Genomic DNA, 12651 nt, shown 5'->3' with positions numbered 1-12651 from the left:
GTGTAGGCTGACAGCTGTAGCTCCGATTCGACCCCTAGCCTGGGAACTTACATATCCTGCGGGTGCAACCCTAAAAACCAAAAAAAAAAAAAAAAGAAAGAATTAGACTAAAATAATAATAATCAATCCATTATATTCTATAACACGCATTTTAAAATGAAATTCACTATTTTGCAAAGCAAAAGAAATCAAGGAGAAGAGTCTCATTTTTTTTTATACTTTTCCAATTTTTAAAAATTTTTGTTAATTTAACTTAATAGAAGATACATGTGTCGCCTCTGAAAAATACTAGGGTACTTCTGTAAGAGGATGAAAGGGAAAAAATAATGTCTTAACATTATTAGGAAAATTGTTTTGATCTCAAAGACTCCCTGAAAGTTTCTCAAGGACCCTGGGCTGCCTGGACCAGACTTTGCAAAACCCAGGTGTAGAAGACCAGCTGTGGTTTTGGACTGGGGTGGCCTGGGTTTAAATCCCTGCTCTGTCACTTTCTTTTTCTGGTACCACGGGGCCTTGCTTTTCTTATCTGTAAAAGGGGGTTAATATCATCCACCTCAAAGGTGGAAGATAAGTAGTAGAGTACACAACACGAAGCAGATGTGATATCTGGCTTGTCTGCTTTCCTCTTGATTTGGGGCCTCCATTTCCGCCTTTGTTAAACAAAGGGCTAGACTGCAAACATCCAGGCTTCTTCCCAGTTCTAATGGGCTGTGGCTGTGTAGTGAGGAATGCTCCGGAATTCCACACATTCCCCCTCCAACTCCAGTGACAGTCCCCCTTTCAGCTCACACAGACACAAAGGCACATTCTGTTTACTGGCTCGAGGAGATACGTGATCACAGACACACATGTCACTTACGACATGCCCATGAATTGTGCTTAGAAGCTGCTCAGGGCCCAGGCATACGCACAGATATATAGAGGCTCATGGATTCATAGCAATGCCTCCGCCAGGGAATGTGTGCACGTGCCCGCGCAGAGACAGGTGTGCACATGTGTAGCCCGCACTGTCATAGAATGCACGTGGAGACTTCGCACACACACACCGGCTCTGGGTGCCAGACACGCGAGCAGATGGCCCCAGAGGCCGCCCGTAGAGTATGCGGAGGCCAGGGCCGCAGGCTCTCCTTTCAGTGGCTACTCCCCGCCCGGGACTCCCGCTCCGCCCTGCGCGCCCCCGCCGCCCGCCGCCGCCGCCGCCGCCGCAGCCCGCGTCCTCCCCAGCCGGACAGCCCTGGGCTCGCCCTGGGCTCGCCCTGGGCTCCGCGCATCTCTCCCAGCCAGCGGTTCGCAGGAGCGAGCAGGGGAGGGGACGGCGGCCCAGGGCCCGAGGAGTCTCTCTCGGCTGCGGGCAGCCAGGGCCCTAGCTGCAGCAGCAGCCGCGGGTGGCCGGGAGGTGCCAGTCCCCGCTCGCGCGGTGGCCCAGAGCCGGTGGCTGGAGCTTACAGGCAGCATGGCGGGGCCGCGGGCCAGGCGGTGCTCGGGGCTTGGGCTCCTGGCGCTGTCCACGCTCGGCCTCTGCCTGATGCTGCAAGTCGGCGCCAAGAGGCCCCCCAAGACACCCCCCTGTCCACCCAGCTGCTCCTGCACCAGGGACACCGCCTTCTGCGTGGACTCTAAGGCAGTGCCCAGGAACCTGCCCTCGGAGGTCATCTCTCTGTGAGTGCCCGGGTCTGGGGTGGGGCTGGGTGAGGGAGCTGGAAATGGGGAGGAAGGCAAAAAACCTTTCTGGGAGTGTAGAGAGTGTTCCCTCTCTACAAAGTGTGGGGACCAGAAGGACTCCAGAGGGGTCCTCAGGACTGGAGGTTCAAGGCATCTGCAGGGCAGGGAGCTCTGCAGTCATGTGGGCTCAGCAGCCATAGCCGGGGAAAGCGGGAGTTTATGGCCAAGAATGAATCATCACCACCAGCAGCATCGGTGAGACCTACTGTGCGCAGGGCTCTGGACTTGGGGGGAGGGGTTGTTTATATGCGCATGGGAGCCCCTGACTGTGATGTCACACCAAGGACAGAAGGCTTCTTGTTGGGGGGGAGGATGGCAGCAGGGGGAGGAGTGGAAGTGAGCAACATTCCCACAGTGCCCTGGCACAGGCAGATGACTGCCACTGGTCTCACCTGCCACTCTGTCCAAGGCCAGGCGGCCTGTCACTTGCAGCAAGCGGCCTCAGAGACTAGACAGTGTGGGTTCTTTGAAAGCAAGATGCTAATCCACTATCCCCATCCCAGTGCCCCATCCCTCGATAGCACCCAGCACACGGTGGGTGTTTGGATGATGGAGAAGGTCTTGGTAATGGAATATTCTTTGGGCTGAGCGGGGAGCTGAGCCTGGGGTCCTTGGTGCTCAGGGCGGCAGTAGGGGAGGAGGAGGAGGAAGGCAGGCGGTGAGTTTGTGAAGAGAAGGGAAAGGCAGCTTCAGGTGGGGGGATTAAGCCAGGTGACATGGGGAATTTCCATCCAGGGCAGATGCATACAGAAGCTGTTGCCCTGTGCCCCTCGCACTGCCCCAGCACAGTCCCCAAATGCTCCCCTGGGTACTAACTCAGGTGTCCCCTGCAGGACGCTGGTGAATGCTGCCTTCTCGGAGATCCAGGATGGAGCATTTTCCCACCTGCCACTGCTGCAGTTCCTGTAAGGACAGGGCCTTGCTGAAGACGAGGTGGGGGTGGGGGTGGGGAAAGGGACAGATCCTAGACTGAGGAGAGGGGAGAGGAGAGTGGCTGTAGGTAGCCTTTGGAGATTAAGATGCTTACTTTGGGGAGTTACGCGCATGGCTCAGCAGAAATGAATCTGACTAGCATCATTTTGATCCCTGGCCTTGTTCAGTGGGTTAAGGATCCGGCATTGCCTTGAGCTGTGGTGCAGGTCACAGACGTGGCTGCAGATCTCGTGTTGTGGTTGTGATGTAGGCCAGCGGCTAGAGCTCCGATTTGACCCCTAGCCTGGGAACCTCCATATGCAGCTGGTGTGGCCCTAAAAAGACCAAAAAAAAAAAAAAAAAAGCTTACTTTTGCTCCAGTGGGACAGCCACAGATGGTGAAGTAGTGGGAATCAGGAGGGCTGCAGGGAGCGGGCTGGGGAGAAGGAGGGGGAGTGATGCATGCAAAAGCCACGAAGGGGGTATTCTGGGGCCCAGGTAGGAATAGACTGGCCTCCTCTGGAGACCCAAAGGAAGTGGATGCAATAATTTGGGCTGGTGCCAGAGGGTGGACAGTGCGGGCGAGAGAAGTCCTCTTAGAGACAAGCGACCCCAGGGGTCAGACTTCGAAGAAAGAACTGGGGACTATGGAGTTCCTGCTGTGGCACAATGGGATCTTGGGAGCCCTGGGACACAGGTTCAATCCCCGGTCCAGAACAGTGGGATTAAGATCCAGCATTGTCGCAGCTGCAGTTTAGGTCGCAGCTATGGCCTGGGAACTCCACATGCTGCCAGGCAGCCAAAAAATTTAGAAAAAGAAAGAAGGAAAGAACCGGGGACTAAAAGGGGCTGTTTATGTTTGAAGCCCCAGTCACAGAAGAGAACATATGTGGCTAATCCTCAAACTTGAGAGGAACTGGAGAGAACTGGGGTGAGGGTGAGAGACAGAGGGCAGTGGGGAAGGACCCAGCTTTGCAGGAGAAATCTACTCCTGGCTGTTCTTACCCTAGGAGCAAATAGGGACCCTGGGAATTTCTGGGACCAGAGCAGGATCCTGCCTGGACTTGTCACCCAGGCTGCTCTGGGGTCCCAGGGATGGGAGGCAGGGTCCTGGGATGAGGCAGCCAGCTGGGGGCTGGTTCAGCAGGCATGTCCTTGGAAGCCCTAATCCACCTTTGTCTCTGCAGGTTACTCAACTCCAACAAGTTTACATCGATTGGGGACAATGCCTTCACAGGACTGTCGCACCTGCAGTACCTGTGCGTGGGAAGGAAAGGGGAATTGGGAGGTGGAAGGGAGGAGGGCTGCGGGGGGAAGTGGAGTGAGGAGGGTGGGGGTGAGGAACCCATAGATCCTCTGACCGCGGAGCCCAGCAGAGGGTCATTTCATCCATCCCCCTGCCTAAACCATCCTCCTTGGATGCCCTGTCACCACAGGCTTAATGTGGCCCAATTGCAAGTGAAAGCCTATCTTAGGGCCAAGGGCTGGAGTCTAGGCGGGGCATAGGGAAGTAGCTGGTTGGTGGTCTGGGATCCTGAGTGGCAGCTGAGTCAAGTTTTCATTTTTCTCTAGCTTCATTGAGAACAATGACATCTGGTCACTCTCCAAGTTTACTTTCAGAGGACTCAAGTCTCTAACACACCTGTGAGTACACCACATACCTACACAACCCTAAGCCCCCTCTCTCCGATGGCCTCTGGCCTCAGTCATGATCTTCAGGTGACCCAGGGGTCTCTCTTGCAGCTCCCTGGCCAACAATAACCTGCAGATGCTGCCTCGAGACATCTTTCGGCCCCTGGACATCCTGAGTGACCTGTAAGGCCCGAGTCCCACCTCTTTTCACAGTGCCACAGGGGGGCATGTCCCTGGAGGGAGGGGTGTGGGAGCCAGAATTGGGAGGATCATAAGGTCTTGACAGGCTGGGAAGGCTTGGATTTGGGGGGAGGAGGCTCCAAGAAGGCTAGGCTGAGTTACATGTAGATTGATAGCCTTTCAATTTGGGTTTCTTCGTGGCATCTGTGGGCAGTCTTAAAATGCACATGAGACATGTGTATGTGTTTTTTTAAACACGTGTTTTTAAATGCGTGTTTGATTTGAATCTACGTTAAAGTCCGGTAGCATAGCCAGTCATTGATCATCAATCAGTATTTCTACAAGGAAACCAAAGCCCTTGATTATGGAAGGCTTGGAGGAACTGGCATGCAACAGACAGCTGTGCAGATCATATACTGCAAAAGGCACCTGGCCAGGGAAGCAAATAGGGGCTGCAACTCAGCCTCCACTCTGCTGGCCAAGCACATGTCCATGGGGCTGCACCCACCCCAAGGAGAACCTTTTCCTAACTGGCACAAAGCTGCCACATGAGCAGTCAGCAACAGCCTTAACAATATCTCCTTCTAAAAACCTAGAGGACCTGAGTGGGCAGAGCAGCTGAGAGCCTGTCCCTCTCTGTGTCCCCTCCATCACCCACGTGATCCAGGGATCTGCGGGGCAACTCACTCAACTGCGACTGCAAGGTGAAATGGCTGGTGGAGTGGCTGGCACATACCAACACCACGGTGGCGCCCATCTACTGCGCCAGCCCGCCTCGCTTCCAAGAACACAAGGTGCAGGATCTGCCGCTGCGGGAGTTCGACTGCATTACCACGGGTAGGAGGTGCCCCACTTGGGCAGCAGGCTGGGCCTCCCCGGGAAAGCTCTAGGGCACTGCCTGAACCCCTCAACATCCTGCCTCACCAGTTGACGAACCCTCACCACTCAGAAGGCTCTTACCCTTCTCCCTCCCCCTGTACGTCTCATCCCTGCAGATTTCGTGCTGTACCAGACCCTGTCCTTCCCAGCAGTGTCTGCCGAGCCCTTCCTTTACTCCAGTGACCTCTATTTGGCTCTGGCCCAGCCGGGAGCCAGCGCTTGCACCATCCTCAAGTGGGACTATGTTGAAAGGCAGCTTCGAGACTATGATAGAATCCCAGGTAACTGCACTTGGTCTGGCTGTGGTGGTCCTGATAGGGGGTTGGGTGGGCTCCATTGTTTCTCTTCACTGAGGTCCTATAGGTAGAAGAATAGATGAGACATGGACTCTGCTCGTAAGAACTTTCTGGCCACTGGAGAGCGGTTGATATACACACAGATGACATCCACGTACTGTGTAGGTGCTCAGAGGGAGATATGACCACAATGCTCTGGGAGCACAAAGGAGAGGCCTACCCTGGGCAATCAAGGAAGGCTTCCTGGTGGAAAGGATGTCTAAGCTGCGTCTTGAAGGATGAGCGAGAGGGAGGAGTGATGCTCAGGATCCTGGCTTAAGTAACTGGGTGGTGCCAGGGAACTAAGGAGGAGGTAGGAAGGCCTGGTGAGCTTGGGGATCCTCAGTCTAAAAGCCTGAAGGAGACTTAGCCAGGAGAAAAAAAATGTGGGAAGCATGCTCTAGCAGAGAGAACAGCATGAGAAAAGTCGAGAAGGTGTGCAACAGCTTAGCACGTGATTGTTGCATTTAAATCACAGCTCATGGCAACACCAGACCCCTAACCCACTGAGCGAGGCCAGGGATCGAACCTTTGTCCTCATGGATGCTAGTCATATTCGTTTCTGCTGAGCCACGAGGGGAACTCCAGAAACTTTAAGTTGCCAAGTATCTATGAAAGAAGTTGATGTCAGTATAGAAAAGCTCTTCCACCAGGACTCCTGTAGAAGACCCCAGGCTCAGATGGTGAATACCACCAAATATTTAAGGAAGAAATAATGCCGATCTTACACAGATTATATTACAAAGCAAAAGGGAGGGTGGACAAGACTTAGGGACTGGTCAGCAGTGGGTGAAGGGGAAGGTGATGGTGGGGATGGCCACACATTGAATCAAAAACTCAGGTTTGGGGGCAGATGTGGAGCTCAGGCTTGGCCAGCCGGAGTTTGAGGTGCTTATGGGTGAGCAGGCCTGGAGGGTCCGAGCCATGGCTCAGGAGCTGGGGGACTCATCAGCATCTGGGCAGGCAGACCAAGGCTGTGGAAGGGATTCCCTGCGGTGACTGTCGGAGCCTCAGCAGGGCTTCCCTTGGGTAAGAGGTGGGAGAAAAGGGGAGAAGGATGATGAAGCAGCGCTGGCAAGCAGGAGAGGAGAGGTGATGACTGGGGACACCAGGACAGGTGAGGAGTGTGGCTGGTGCCTGAGAAGGGGTCGGGGCAATCCGGTTGTGATATAGATGGTCTCGAACACAAAAGCCCTTCCAAAAGCGGGAGCTCTTGGGAGGATGTGTTTCCATATACAATCCAAGGCTCTGTATACCTAGGCTTTACCACCAGCCCCAGCTGTGTTCAAAATGTTCCTTCCTCCTCCTGCCTGGCCATTTGCCTCCCAGCACAGGATCTTAGAGTCACCCAGGTAGTGGCTGAAGCACAGGTAGCTGTCACGGCTGGCCCAGAAGCATTGGATTTCAAGCCTTGGTTTCTTTTTCTTTTATTTTAAGGCTTGCATCCACGGCATGTGGAGGTTCCCAGGCTAGGGGTTGAATCGGAGCTACCGCTGCTCCTACACCACAGCTCACGGCAATGCCGGATCTGTAAGCTGCTGAGCAAGGCCAGGGATTGAACCTGCAACCACATGGTTCCTAGTTGGATTCGTTCCTGCTGTGCCACCATGGGAACTCAGTGCCTTGGTTATTTTCTGTGTGAAATTGCAAAATAATAGGGTATATTTCAGAGTGATTAATTGGGGTGGTGTTTCACCCTTAGCGCAGTGACAGTGCACGATAAAAATTCAATAACTGACGTGATGGTTATATATTCAGTCAATATCCAGTGACACCTATGTTGTGCTCAGTGTCAGCTTATATTTGAAGCCTGGGGGCAAGGGTGAAGGAAGGGTGATGCTGAGATTGATTGTTAGCTGTGAAACAATTAGAAAACATCGAGCACCCAGTGGATATTCGGTGGGGAGAGAATACTGAAGCAGAGAGCCTTAGCCCTAACTGGGGTGGGGGGGAAGTGACCCTCTTTTCTGATAGTGTAGCAAAGGGCAGGGGCTGGTGGAGGGCCCCTAAGGCTGTCTGATGCTGTTTCCCTCCATCCTGCAGCCCCCTCTGCGGTGCACTGCAAGCCAATGGTGGTGGACAGCCAGCTGTACGTGGTGGTGGCACAGTTGTTTGGAGGCTCTTACATTTACCACTGGGATCCCAACACCACACGCTTCACCAAGCTGCAGGACATCGACCCACAGCGTGTGCGCAAGCCCAATGACCTTGAAGCCTTCCGCATCGATGGTGACTGGTACTTTGCAGTGGCCGACAGTTCCAAGGCAGGTGCCACCAGCCTCTACCGCTGGCACCAGAACGGCTTCTACTCCCATCAGGCCCTGCACGCCTGGCACCGTGACACGGACCTGGAATTTGTAGATGGTGAGGGCAAGCCACGCCTGATTGTTTCCAGCAGCTCCCAGGCACCTGTCATCTACCAGTGGAGTCGCACCCAGAAGCAGTTCGTGGCCCAGGGCGAGGTGACCCAGGTGCCCGATGCCCAGGCAGTGAAACACTTCCGAGCTGGCCGCGACAGCTACCTGTGCCTCAGCCGCTACATCGGTGACTCCAAGATCCTGCGCTGGGAGGGCACCCGCTTCTCCGAGGTGCAGGCCCTGCCCTCCCGGGGCTCACTGGCCCTGCAGCCCTTCCTCGTGGGTGGCCGCCGCTACCTGGCGCTGGGTAGTGACTTCTCATTCACGCAGATCTATCAGTGGGATGAGGGGCGGCAGAAATTTGTGCGGTTCCAGGAGCTGGCAGTGCAGGCCCCCCGGGCCTTCTGCTATATGCCTGCCGGGGACGCCCAGCTCCTCCTGGCCCCCAGCTTCAAGGGACAGACGCTTGTGTACCGACACGTGGTGGTGGATCTCAGTGCCTAGAGCAGGGGCCAAGGCCTCTGGGTTCCTCAGGCAGCCACTGGAGACTGGCAGGAGCCTCCAGGGGAGCAGCATGTGTGCCTGTGTGAAGACACACTCAGCCAGCCCGCACATGCGCCCTTATGTGCATACACCCCTGGGAAGCACGGGCTGCACCGTGGATGCTAGCCCAGGGAAGCCACTTGTAATCAGCATGAAGACTTGTATACACACCAGGGAACCCAGGGCCCGGTGCCCGCCCTCCCGTATGTGGATGCCTATCCGCCCCACACCTTGTCTGCAGCCTCCTTCCCTCTGCCGCCTTCCACAGGCTCTGGCCCAGGGAGGGGCGCTGGGAGGGACGGGAGGCTAAACCGCTCCCTCCTGTTCTGCGGCTTGTCCTTCCGACCCCTAGTCTTTCCTGTTGGTGCTCCAGGTGTCTGTTTACCTGCTTGTGCTCCGCCTCGCAGCCCACAGCCACGTCCCTCATACTGCCGGGTGCACTCGCCCACACTCCAAGCCTTCTGCACGCACACGTGGACAACGACAGACTCCCTTGGTTGCATTAACACACACCTGTCTACACTCCCATCTCTGTGTGCACATGTGCGGATTCAGCGCTGCCTGAAGGGGCTCTCCTCCATGACCTTGCCCCTCTTCTTGGAGGGGAACAGAGTATCCTTCCTCTGCTCACCCCTGGGGTGCCCACCCAGCAACTGATAATGATGGGACTGGTGGTGCCAGCCCCTGGGCACCAGCTTGAGCTCCTGGGGGCAAAGCCCCTCTGCCCGAAGCAATAATGGCAACAAGCAGACCCTGACTTCTTCCCAGCTCTGTCTCTGTGCCCACTGGAGGTTCCGGCTCCCTGGTGGACAGACCACTCAGATGAAAGCCTGTCTGCTTTTCTTTCCTTTAGCTGCCCCATCCTTGGACCACCTCTCCCCCATCCTCTGGTTCAGCCCCACATTTGGGACGTAGACCCTGCATGGTGTTGCCTCCTTTGGATGCGTTCGAGGGCTGGGCAGATCAAGGATGCTGCAAGCCCCAGAGGCATCTGGGCAGGTGCCAGGAATGGACCTGGGTTGAAGAGTATCTTGGCAGCCCTGGCACCCCTCCAAACCATAGAGGTGCACCCCTAGGTGCACTGCCTATCAGTGGGAGCTGCGTGCTGGAGGGGTGAGGGTGTGAGGGTCCTGCGGGAGTGGCACCTGACAGCCAAGCTTCTGCTGCCCTCTGCTGTACGCTGGAAACAGCTGGCTCTGGGATGCAAGGCTGGCGGGAAGGGCATGGGGCAGGGGGGCCAGACTGTGGGAGGGCCTCCCGGTGGCAGAATGCCCAGGGGCCCTTGGGGGCATACCCTGATTCACTTGCTTCAAATAAAAAGTTGCCACCCCGCTGACGGCTCTCAGGTGTCCAGTGGCGATGGTCAGCAGCACCCATTTCATTAGGAACAGAGCTGTGTTGTCTGACCCTGCTGCTTGCAGGGAGCCAGCGACCCCCTTCCTCCCTGCTCCCTTCCCTCTGAGGAGTAAGTAGGCACCCCAAGGTCAGCTGGTGCTGGGGTCAGAAGTTCATGGTGATGACACTCTGATGCTGGGCAAGTGTGACGAGTCTCTACCACCTGGGGCTGACTCACAGTCATGCTCCTTCCTGGAGATCACAGACTTGGGCCCCACTGACACTGGAGTCTGTCCCTCGGTCACATCAAATTCAACCAACATGGCCAAGGACAAGCCTGCAGTCCTCCTCTCCACCTCCCTCTGCTGGGCAAATGTGCGTCATTCCGCCACTCTCCGCCCTTGGCGTGATGTCAAGCAAGTGGACCGATTTCCCTGAGCTGAGCTTCTCCGTCAGTAAAGTTGATAATAAAACTTACTTTGTCCAAGCCTGACTCCACCACTTACGAGCTGGGTGGTCTGAACCACGTTCCTCTGCCTATTTGTATCTCAGTTTCCTCATCTGGAAGATGTGGATAATCCTGCTCCCTGTGAGATTTGAATGCATTTGCTTTACATGATGTTAATATATGTAGCATCTTTAGAATAGTGTGTCTGGCACAGAAGGAAGTTTTTGTTTGTTTGTTTGTTTTTTGTTTTGTTTTGGTTGTAGGACTCTAGGAGATTCAGCAGTGGCTTAGAAAAAGAAGGCTGCTTTATAGGCCAGGAGAAGGTTGATCTTTGGGGAGACCTGCTTTCTGTGGGTTAAGGTTCCTCACCCATCTTTGGTCTCAGAGCCCCTGTACCCTATGTCTTACCTTTAGCCTCAGATGCCCACTTGTCTCCTAGGCGATGTGTCAGGGTTTCCATCTTCTAAAAGTGCATTCGTGTGGTCTTGGCTTAGCGACACCTCTCCGGTCCTCCAGTCACACTGTCCTGGGAATGCGTGTCCCACTGTTTCAAGTGGGGAATGGGCCCTCACACTGGGCCAGGGAGAGGTTGCCAGGGGAAGCGGGTTGAGTCTCCCAGACACGTTGGCACTCTGTCGCCCAGTAGAAAGATAAACACCACTCTGAGTGTCACTCCCCCCAGGGCGCCTCCCAGGGTTTGGGAGATGCTTTTCCCCCCACCCCAAAAGCCCAGCTTTCTGTGCATGGGAAATGGCGCCTGCTCGCTGTATGCCTGCCTGGTTACCTGCCAGGGGCGGTTCATCCGTATGTCCAGAGAGCTGCTTAGCAACCCAATGTAACCCAGTGGCTGTGTCAACAGCTCAGGACCAAAGGGCGTGAGAGGCAGAGTCCACTCACTCTGCCAAGGCCAAGGAGGGCGACTGCCCTCAGCTGTCAGCCTCAGGCCCCCCCAAGCTGACCCCTGCTCCCAGCAGCAAATCTCTGACCTCCTGTCCCTTAGATTTTCTAAGCACAGTCATTGGGACCAAGAGTATCCATGGGAAAAGCTGTCCCAGCTGGGTTGGTTTATAGTGGGCACAGGGGGGCTCCTCACCAGTGAATGGGGGTAAAGAGAGGCCTGTGATACTGAGGTCCTGTGACCTCTGGGAGGCATCAAGGGCAGGGGAGGAGGGGCAGTTCTGCAGCAGGTACCAAAGGACCTGAAGCTCACCTGCACACAGCCACCCAGGCACCCCTACTTCTTTTTTTGTTTGTTTTTTCTTATTAGGGCCACACCCGAGGCATATGGAGGTTCCCATGCTAGGAGTCAAATGGGAGTTGCGGCTGCTGGCCTACGCCAGAGCCACAGCAATGCCAGATCCAAGCCGCATCTGTGACCTATACCACATCTCACAGCAACGCTAGATCCTTAACCCACTGATCGAGGCCGGGGATCGAACCCACACCCTCATGGATACTAGTCGGGTTTGTTACTGCTGAGCCACAACGGGATGTCCGAGGCACCCTTACTTCCAGAGGAATAGGTGTCCCTTCCCTCTTCTGCAGCTGCCTGCTCCTTCTGAGTGTCCAGAGGTCAGTTTCATCCTTCTGCCCCAAGGAGACAAGGATACTTTTCACCTCCATTACTATGGGCCTAGAGATGGATGGGGGCCGGGACCTCCCTGAGGGGATTCTGGCCCTTGGTGGTTCGTGTTCGTCCAGTCTCATGTGGGAGCGAGGGCCAGCGTGAGAAGGTGGTTGGATGGAGAAGAAGGCCTCAGAGCCTCAGGGGAGTTTCTCCTGTGGGCTTGTTTCACTGCAAGCTCTCACAGCAACACCAATAAATTGGATGATAATAATTAAGACTGTGTAATCACCGAGCATTTATCCCCAAGAAGCCTCCTTTCCCCGGCCTTCATCATTAGCTATCCATCCTTTTGCTAGATGGTGGGTGGTAAATATGGCTCTTATAAAAAGTAATAACTGCCCATGTTTTCCACCCCCACAGCCCTGGGCAGCTCTGCTGTCACCCTCACTTCAGCCCTGTGAGGAAGAGGGGAGGCTGTGCGTGGTGGGGGCAAGCTGGGCTCCCCAGTTTCAGAGGCAGGAATGAAGCACCTAGCAGAAGAGGTATAAAGAAGGCAACCCCGGAGTTCCCGTCGTGGCTCAGTGGTTAACAAATCTGACTAGGAACCATTAGTTTGCGGGTTCCATCCCTGGCCTCGCTCAGTGGGTTAAGGATCTGGCATTGCCATGAGCTGTGGTGTAGGTCACAGACGGGGCTAGGATTCTGCATTGCTGTGGCTCTGGCGTAGGCTGGCGGCTACAG

The 12651-nt window shown here is 55.3% G+C and overlaps 1 protein-coding gene across 1 annotated transcript; it reads left to right on the top strand.

Moving 5' to 3' along the window:
* Positions 1 to 1214: 1214 nt before the first annotated feature.
* LGI3 (leucine rich repeat LGI family member 3) lies at positions 1215 to 10382 on the top strand. Its single transcript, XM_047762029.1, has 8 exons — positions 1215 to 1659; positions 2556 to 2627; positions 3822 to 3893; positions 4207 to 4278; positions 4378 to 4449; positions 5114 to 5283; positions 5442 to 5606; positions 7704 to 10382. Exons 1-8 carry the CDS (start codon positions 1454 to 1456, stop codon positions 8519 to 8521), a joined length of 1647 nt encoding a protein of 548 aa, XP_047617985.1. The 5' UTR covers positions 1215 to 1453; the 3' UTR covers positions 8522 to 10382.
* Positions 10383 to 12651: the final 2269 nt, after the last annotated feature.

Source organism: Phacochoerus africanus, chromosome 15 (genome assembly GCF_016906955.1).
Source record: "Phacochoerus africanus isolate WHEZ1 chromosome 15, ROS_Pafr_v1, whole genome shotgun sequence".
NCBI lineage: Eukaryota > Metazoa > Chordata > Mammalia > Artiodactyla > Suidae > Phacochoerus > Phacochoerus africanus.
This window is presented reverse-complemented; position numbering and strand designations above follow the sequence as displayed.

Coding starts and splice junctions, on each gene's coding strand:
- LGI3 (XM_047762029.1), top strand. CDS start 1,454: ATGGCGGGGCCGCGGGCCAGGCGGTGCTCGGGGCTTGGGCTCCTGGCG. Junction 4,279..4,377: donor CTCAAGTCTCTAACACACCT/GTGAGTACACCA, acceptor TCTCTCTTGCAG/CTCCCTGGCCAACAATAACC. Junction 4,450..5,113: donor CTGGACATCCTGAGTGACCT/GTAAGGCCCGAG, acceptor CACGTGATCCAG/GGATCTGCGGGGCAACTCAC.